We start from the raw sequence: 9,953 nt of genomic DNA on the forward strand, positions 1-9,953 counted from the left end.
TATTTGATTTCAGACACAGCATTAATGCTTTCCCTGGTAATCAAACCCATGACCTTGGCGTTGCTAGCGCCATGCTTTATTGTCTGAGCTTTTTACTTAGTGTGATGCTGCAGCAATGGAAAACCAGTAACTGATTTAAAAGTAACTGACCAGTAACTTTTTTTTAAAATGTTGTTAAAAAAAAAAGTTATAAGCTGCTAAAATGAAAATTGCTCCCGAAGCCTCATTTAAACACACATGAGGAACTGAAAGTCATTGTTTTCTGCAGGGGGACCCGAGAGGTCTTATGACATCATCCTTTTGCACAATTCTTTCATCAGACTTATGGTCCGGCAACACCACTGAGAAACCCACAGATGGTCCACAGACCTCGAGCAGCTCTTCATGGTAGCCCAGAAATCTGCTCACGGTTCCTGTTAGTCTGCTCACATCACAGCAGGCCAAAAACACAACGACTCAGAGGACCAGAGTGGAACAATGCAGAGAGATCCAACGGCAAGACAATTCCAGCCGTCTGCTCTGTGTCAAGGGCTGCGACGCACGTCTGGCTCAATCAGCTTCCACCCGCGGGTCAACTTGCTTATGTGAACATTTAGTCAATGACAACATTTTGTCTAAACTACATTTACATTCAAACTACACGGCACGTTGAAAACCTCCTGCCTGCTGAAGACATATTTATGCACAATAAAAATTGACGTATTGAAAGTTTTCTGATAGAAATTGTCAGGTTTTATCAAAAGAGATTTTATCACTGTAGACCTTTTAAATCTAAAGTTTAACACGGTAGATGAGCTGCATTGTGGGATATATTAAATGCAATGGCACATTTAGTTTTTTAAACCACACAAAAACTGTCAGTCAAAAACATGTTCATGTACAGTAAGTGATGATCTTTCTGAGGGATCTTAAGTCATGCGCAGATTAGTTCAAAATACTTTCTTGATATCACTACTCATATCTTACAAAGATGCAAAGTTCACATACCAAGCTCTGAACGTACTCTGAAAACTCCAGTATAGTATACTGTGATCTCTTAAAATTTGAAACAGTTTATAAAAGGCAAAAAAGCCAAAAAAAATTATTTTACCAAAAACCTTTTTTTAAACTGAGGAGTTCAGATGCAAAAGCCTCTAAGTGCAATTTTCTTCTAGAATGATCATTTTTATCAAGCTTGTATATTTAAGTTCAGTAAATTCACTTAAGTGGCAATGAAAATTACCTATAAATCAGAGCTTTTTTTAATAATTGCATTTTTAAACATGCTTGTTTAAAAGTTGCATTTAAAATTAACGCACACGTTTGAATGATGGATCTGATTGTGAAATCCAAAAACTAATTTTAAACACTTTTTGTTGTGACGATGATTTTGCATCACTGACAGATGAGATGTTTAACAAGTATTTCCTATCAAATCATTTATAGAATTTATTGACAATATCAGTGACATTCATTTTAACCACAGCATTTGAGGATAGACTTCCTGTTCTCTCATTAGGAAGAACCATTGCCATCATGCGTGGCCATGAAACTAAATGAAGACATTTTATTCTGTATTCTTAAAATATTGTGGTGATATTTAATGCATGTTAGTGTTTGCTAATGAACTAAGGTGAGATCTTTAAAGTTATCTATCAAGTTATCATAATGCACAATGTAATATATAATTATAAAATAAATACATTTATCTGTTAAACATGACGTATTTTAACAATGTTTTTTGTCTGATATGTGGTGATGACTTATGCATGTTTTTGCAAGTTTGGCAAGAACTGTACAGAACACACCAATCCCGGAAGTATCTATCTAGATAACATTCCTATCATCCTGTGAACGCTACACCTAATTTCCCTCAAATACCTGACTTGCCCACCTCATTCCACCGAGAAGAATGGAAAGAATCCGCACTGAGAAACTTAATCTTAACTATGAATCATTTGATCAAAGCAAGTAAATTCGTACCAGATGTAACAATCTCTTTGAAACTGTTTGAGACAAAACTTTTTTTTTTTTTTTTTTTTGATTCTGTCACAGATCTCATTTACAGCTTCATCATCAAGCCTTCCTGTTCAGCTCTACATTGTCGCGTGCAAAAGCACACTGTGAGAAAACAGCTTCTGTCAGTCATCTCTCATATCATGATGGTGCCCTCATTCTCCATTCATGGGAACAAACTTTTATTTATAACCACAAGCCTACTGACACACATTCATTTGCTGCACAACAATGTTCGCATATGCGTGACGGCCATCTGTCAGGAGTGTTTCATATCTATTCACACATTTTTAATTTACTTTTTGACTTTGCCAAGTGACAACAACCTCATCAAATAAAGCCTTTGCTGACAGCTTGATGCTTTTGTTATGGAGTCGTGCTTAACACGGCATGGATGGAAGAGAGAAAATCTTTTTACGGCAGCAAACGTGACAGACCGTGAAAGCAACTTATCATGAAATTTAAAATCATAGATGTTGATAAAACACCTGAAGCCCATTTTAAAATTGAGAAAGTGGGAAGAATCATTTGGTCTGCCCGAGTTCTTTCGCAATAACATCTTAATGCTCATAGATCATTTTCTTCCTTGACTGGGGAAACTAACTTTTCATCTGGAAACAAGCAGTTTACTTTCAACTTACCAAAACAAACAACAAAACTGATGTAATCTTTCCTTCAATCTGATAATGACACCTGCCTTGAAATAACACCACAAGCCTTTTCTCTCCCTCCAAAATGTTTCCTTCCACAGAATGGATGTTGAAAGGCACTTCCAAACTCAGTTACACCCACACAACCCATTGAACTGAATAGAACTATGGACACTGTAAAAAAAAAAGTTGGATCATTTATGTGATTCAGATAACATCATTTTTTGAGTTTCTGTTGATTAAACCAATCTCCTTCATTGTATTAACTTTTTTTTTTATTTCAATGAACTTAAGATTTTAAGGCAACCCTGCAGGTTACTTACTTTTTTAAGTTAAACCAACACAAAAGTTTTACAGTGTATATGGTAGACTCACTGTATGTGAAAGAGTTCAAGCTAAATTTGATGCGAAACAGCTGCAACAGGTCTGAAAATCAGATGATTTTCATTTAACTAAATGCAAGGAAATCCAATCAAATGTTACAAATCTAATCAAATTATTACTGTTGTAAGAGCAAAGATTATATAATATGCCTTATGTGGAGACATGGACACATAGTCAGGTGAAATGTTGGTTCAATTTAGTTACTTTTTCTGAAGTATTCCTGGCATAAAATGTGAAGAAAAGGCACTGTAAAAAGTATTGTTGGTTTAACTTAAAAAAGTAAGTAACCTGGTTGCCTTCAAATTTTGAGTTAATACAAATGGAGATTGGAAATATTGTTATCTGATCCACATGAATTATCTAATTTGATTTGACAAAAGAATAAATGTGATAAGTCGTGGAAATGTTTTTTCTCGCAAAAAAAGTTGCAATCTAAACTGATGTAGATATTTTTAATTAGATTGAATGCAGTTTATTTCGTGCATTGATAACAAACTGTTTCAATAAAGCAGTGTGCAGTGTTTCAGGTTGGATATGAAAGTTCATACAACTCATAAGATTTTAAATCATAAGTTTGTAAGAATCTGTTTGCTGATAAAATGAAATATGAATTGATTGCATGAAATTAATAAAGTGAATCTGATATGTTCCATTTGCATTATTCCTTTTTGAACTAAAGTTGATTATTTCATCAAGAAAAAAGAATGAATGAAACCAAAAGCTGACAATTCATTAAAACAAACGCTGTATGATTTGCCTAACATAATAAAACGTCTTATATTACCTTCATTTTACATTTGGCAGACGACTTTATCCAAAGTGACTTACATTGCATTTCAAGGTACACATTTTAAATTCTTATCAGTTCTTGCTTTCCCTGGGAATGGAACCCATGACCTTGACGTTGCAAGGCATTACATTATGATTATTTTGGTTACACTTTAGTTAAGGGTCCAATTCTATTTACAAGTTGCTTATTAGCATGCATAATAGGATATTGGCTGTTTATTACCTGTAAACCACATATTATTTGCCTTATTAATTACCATATTCTACATCCCTAATCCTACCCAATACTGAAACTTAACAACTACCTTATTAACTATTAATAAGCAGTAATTAGGAGTTTATTGAGGCAAAAGTCATAGTTAATAGCTATTTAATAATGAGAATTGGACCCTAAACTAAAGTGTGGCCGATTTTTTTTTTTTTTTTTTTTTACTTTTCGTCCAATCTTTTAAACATTTTGGAAATGTCTAGCTCTGGTGAGGTCCAAAAATCTGAGGCCACTAATGAAATGGTGTTTATTTAGCTTTTTTCTAATTTAATACACAATTTTTCCATCACAAACTACGCCATCATTACAATTTAATTGACAATTGCTTTCAAAATCCAGGAAACCCGTTCATTTCCAGGTTTGAATGAATTATATGTGTGGTCTCTCAGACTTTTGGACCGGGGAAACACTTAACAAAGTAAATTAAAAATTGGCACATTCAAATAAGATATTTAATTCATATTCTCATATTTGAATATGCCATCATTAAAACATTTATTAACGAAACCTATTATGAAGTGTTTCCTTTCAAAGAACCATCAGCACTTGACTCACCGACACATTCGTTCGCCTCTCTGGCCGTCGCGCGCTGCCACGGCCGGTCGTAGTGGAACGGCTTACACCTGTCACACTCCGGTCCCGCCGTGTTGTGCTTGCACTCACACACTAGGTTCCCTTCCCGGTCCTTTACGCACTTTGACGCGTGCCCGTTACACTTGCAGCGGCCGCCGACCTGCAGGTCAGACACCGCGTAAAAATACGAGTCCCTGGCGAGCTCCGAGTCATCCTCATTCTCATCCCCGAACGTGTGCAGCCGGTTGAAGGTCACTTTGATATCGGTGGCCGTGACCCAGTCCTGCAGGACGGGAGAGTTGTCGAAGTCATGCGCGGAAGGTCTGCCATCCAGCGTGCTGAATGCGATGAGCCCACCTGTTAACGGCTGCATGTCCGTGTGAGAGTCCGTGCAGATCGCTTCCTGCTCGTTCTGCTTAGTGATCGCAGCTTTGCTCGGCTTGTTGTACATTTTCTTGCACTGGGTTGAGTAGAACTGAAAGGGCACCCAAGTTTTCCCATAATCCATGGACTTGAGGATGGCCATGGATTCAGGACGTGGAGAGCAGAACTGGAGGCTCACATATGTCACCTCGAACTTCTTCCCGAGGGACAGCGTCAGAGTCACATTTTGGGGGTACTGCACGTAGTTCTCCGATTGCCAACAGGTGAGGTTGTGAGGGTTGTTGAGGTCTGTGAGATACGCAGGTGGATGGGTCTTCTTGGGGTCCGTAGCGTCGCAGATGTTGCAGTCCCTCGATCTTTCCTCGCCCTTCTCGGTCACCACGCAGTACCGCGACGCCGGGGTGCCGCAGGTGCTGGAGACGCGCACGTCCTTCCCGAACGCGGAGTTCACAAAGTCGGGGATGCAACGTCTGGGGTTGCCGTTCTCGTCGTAACACGGGTCCGGAGGGGAGGATTGAGCCGCGAACATACTCATTCCGTATCCACCACGACCACCAGCCACCATCGCGGTGATAGACACCATGGAGACGCAAGTTACCAAAATCCTTAGCATTGCAACCCCTGGTCCTCAGTGTCCCTGAAACTGCACTGAACAGAAAAGAATCGTTTTTGCATGTAAAAAAGGACTCGTTTTGCAATGCAATATGCAATCTAGCATGGAGTTTCCTACATGCTATGTTGAAAGTGTGTGAAAGATTTGTGCGTAATTATAGGCGACTTTTCTTAAAGACAAATCCACAAAGTGCACTATACCTCAGAGAGACTGCTTTATTCGGGTGGAGAAGTATGTCAAACCCGTCTAAAAAATAAATTATAGGGTTCTCTCCCTTTCTTTTCTCTCTCCCGGATATGTTGTAATCTCTTTCCCACTTTCAACCAAAATGAAACAGAAAACCTGCTATTACTTTCCAAGTCTCCTTTCTTCCTCTGCCTAACTCACTCACACCTCTGCCTCTCTGTGACTGAGTGTCGCAGCTCAGCCCTTCTCTCTTTCTGCTGCTCTGCCTGTATTCAATAGGAAGGGGGTTCAGTCATTCACCATTCTCTCTGTGCGCCTGCATGAGTAAAGCGCTTTATTGCCCTGTGTGCAAGCACAATGGAATTCTGATGTACGTTTATCTAGTTGCATTTTGAGTTATTCGTAATTATAGGGTAACGTTCGACTACTTTCAATCTTGAAAATTTCCAATTTAAACCGTTTTAATTACGCGCGATGATTTGTGGAGAGCATTTTAAGGAATGCAAGTTGAAAACACGCACACCAAATTATTGAACAAAAATATGTATATTTTTAAAGTTCTTGTGAAAAAGGGCAAAGTAGAATTTCCCCTGACTAACACTTTTTTTGTCAATTTGTAGATGGGGATTAAAAAGTCGGTGTTGGGGACAAGCGCGAAATAGAGAAATTCTGGCAAATATCAACACCTGATAGCCTATTATGAAAAAAGAATTAAAGTGACACAATAAAACGTCTTGATCTGTGGTCTTTTCTTATTACAACTAAATGAAAAAATTATTAAAGTTATTTTTAATTTAATTTAATTATCGTATAGGACAACATTTCCCATAAATACGAACCACATACTACAGCAGACAATATGCACTGCAAAACATCTAAAGCACAAAAAAAAAAAAAAAAAAAAAAGAATGGATGGATGGATGGATGGATGGACATACAGATTGACAGATCTTCTTGACAAACTTTAACACTGCATGCAAAATAGAACTTCCCAGCTACACAGTTGCAAAGTTTTAGCCTACATTGCATATTGAGTTATAACCCCTAACCCTTTTTCACAGAATGCTCCTTTTCATCTTTGAAAACGGAAATAAATAGCATATGCACATCATACATGTAGGCTACATTATATTCCAGACGCAGTTCTGATTACGCAACTCTTGGCCACCCACCGTGCCCAGTTGTTGATTCATGGTTCCTCACAATAAAGAAACAACGACACCGTGTGGTAGAGTGGAGAATAGTCCAATCAACAGCGAATCACTAGACCAGAGGTCTCTCTTCACTTACCTTTATACGAGAATTAAGTAGGCTACTTACTTAGCTAATTATACTTTCTACTTACTTTACTTACTTTTACTAATTTTCTAATAGCTAGCTTGTAAAATGAACTCTGGATAACATTTAATATTCGGCTGCTCCCAACTTGTTACCTGTTTAGGATTGAATCACTCAGGAAATGTCCATTTTAGTCATTTAAAAAAAAATTATAATACATATATGTGCCATTGTTGCTCTATAGTTTTAGGTTTCAAGCTATAAGAACTTTGCCACCCTCAATGCAGTTCAAATTTTTATGTTAACTTAGGCCTCTGCATGCAAACAGACACATAAACCCCTTTCACACAGCGCTTTGAACCCGGGAAATTGCCGGCAAATTGTCAGAGTGCCTTCTGTGTGAACGCAAACACGACCCGGGATTGATGCCGGGATCGATGCCGGGTTGGGGACCTAGTAACATTAACGTGTTCAGTCCCGGAACGCGCGCTGTGTGAACAAAAGCCGTAATAATGCCGTCGTATAATGACGCTGAAGCGCATGATCGTTCGCCAGCTGTGAAACGGTACGTAATGCGCAAGTTTATGATCAAATCAGAGAAAAAAATACACAAGCGTGGTTTCTCGAGAGAGAAATCACAGCTCATAAGCAAACTTAAGACGCTGCTGAGACATTACAAGTCACATCGATGTCACGTGTCTTTACGGGTTGTGTGAACGCACTCTCTGATTCCGGAAAATCACTGGCAGTGTGAATGAACCAAAATCAAACGAACCCGGGTCAAATCCCGGGTCACTTTATCCGTGTTTTTTCCGGAATCTCTGTGTGAAAGGGGCTATTGGCTACTGTATGGGTTCTCAAGTCTCACGCATTGGCCGTGAGACACACGCAATTCAACCAGTTCACACGCTCACACGCCACACCGTGTATTTCTCACGCTGAAAAGGCAATGCCAACCAAGTTGTCCTGCAAGCTTTATAATATAACGTTGTATACGAGGCGCGGGCACACAAAGTGAAGTTTCCTGTCGCCAGCATGTATCTCGGCCAGATTGCGTTCGTTAATAGGCAACATAGATGCGCGAACACACGGAAGTTGACGGAAGATTCTCGGCCACCGTACGTTCGTTACTAGGTAACCAACAACATCGCGCGAACACACGTCGTGAATGATGGAGAAGGTAAGTTAGTTGGAAGAAAGCTCGTCTAACATTTTTAGACTAGAACATTTAATATATAGCCCATCGTATACATTATTATTGATGCAGTCAAAAACTCTACAACTAACGTACTTTGCAACCAGGCCAGAAGCTTTGGCTCAGTTTGGCTAGCTTACGTTTTCTGAAACTAAGGGAAATGTTAGTGGGTATGGGAAGGAATGAAGATGTATTTCTTCATTTTATTTTAAATAAATTAAAATGTATTTATTTAATTTTATTTTAAATGATATATTAGGCCTATACTGTATTAATAGTCTTTCTAGTTACATTAAGGCTAGCCTACATGTATTAAAGCAGAGTGCTCTGGGTAATATTTTATATCCTGTCAAAACATACATTAATCATTGCCATTGGGCAATTCCACGCAAAAATGTCACATCCATAACGCCAACTAAATACAATGGCATTGTGTTGGTGTTATGGATGTGACAGTTTTGCGTGGAATTGCCCCATTGCATTTGAAAAAATAAATAAATAAATAAAATCATTGCCATTGCATTTGTATTTTTCAAACACTTACAACACAAAACACATTTCATAAGCGTGTGTACTCTTGTGTACACACACACACACCCCTTAATAATACTCTAATATGTCATTTGTTCTCAATGTCCCACCACACAATAATCATTATACCATTTCAACTAGACACATTCAAAATGCAAAAAGATTTGTTTTTCCAAACTGTTTGGAGCAATTTGTTATATTTTTGTAATTTTTGTATAACTTATTTGTAATTTTGAAATATAACATTAAAGAGTATATTTGATGTGATGAATTGCTCTGTCATTTATCAGATTTACCAATTGTTATGATTTCAATTTGTGCTGGTTAATTATGAACAATGGGTAAAATTGGGGGGCGGGAACATGTGGGGGCGGGGCTCCATTATGGCTCCTCCCCCAACCGCATTTGATCTCACTCCAAGCTTTTGATCAAACTTGAGAACCCTGACTGTAATATGCTCCCAATGTTGACATCCACCTAAAATTATCTATATTTTTAGCAGGCTACAGAGTTTACAGAGTGTATGATACTTCTAAAGAAGCTTAAGAGTACAGATTTAAACAGGGAACAATCATTAGCATTCGTATTCTTGGCGTCATTATGTATTGTGTTCAAGTACAGGTCCACTGAAAGCAACAAGACCACAGGCAACTTTAAAGTCACCATGAAATCAAAGTTGACACTTCTTATTATTTTTATATTTATGTGTCCTCGTAATGTTTAATCCTCGCTCTTGTAACAACATCTCTTCTCTGTTGATGTTTACTGACACGAGGGCGGGACAACCTGTCACTCATATATCACAGCAACAGCAAACCACAACCATCCAATCAATTCCTCATGGACAAAATCAAGCCCCGCCCTACATTTGTTCTTGTCCGAGACGCCGTTTCACTCAGATATAGGCCTACGTCACAATAGGGAAGTAAAGGCTATCACAACTTCCGTTTTTATGCCGACTTTAAAAAAGCAACAAATTCATAAGCAGAGCATCTTCTAAAATCACTAACTTGGATCACATGTGTTCTTTTTGTTTCCTGGCAGAAGATGAATGTATTTTTTATTTGTATTTCTTATCCTGCATGTCATTTTTCCATGCCACTGTCC

General features: G+C 38.3%; 1 protein-coding gene across 2 annotated transcripts in view; it reads right to left on the reverse strand.

Moving 5' to 3' along the window:
- ntn1b (netrin 1b) overlaps positions 1-6,276 on the reverse strand; it is a 53,562-nt gene extending 47,286 nt beyond the window's left edge. The window contains exons 1-2 of one of the 2 annotated variants that reach the window (XM_079873340.1): positions 5,857-6,276; positions 4,642-5,691 (exon numbers count right to left, since the gene is read on the reverse strand). In XM_079873340.1, the coding sequence (XP_079729466.1) occupies positions 4,642-5,656 (1,015 nt within the window). In that variant the 5' untranslated portion in view covers positions 5,657-5,691; positions 5,857-6,276. The remainder of the gene's footprint in view (positions 1-4,641; positions 5,692-5,856) is intronic. The other variant, XM_079873341.1, reaches the window with a different exon arrangement.
- Between the last annotated feature and the right edge of the window lie 3,677 nt (positions 6,277-9,953).

The sequence above is a fragment of the Squalius cephalus genome (assembly GCF_949319135.1).
Source record: "Squalius cephalus genome assembly, chromosome: 1".
In the NCBI taxonomy this organism is placed as follows: Eukaryota; Metazoa; Chordata; class Actinopteri; order Cypriniformes; family Leuciscidae; genus Squalius; species Squalius cephalus.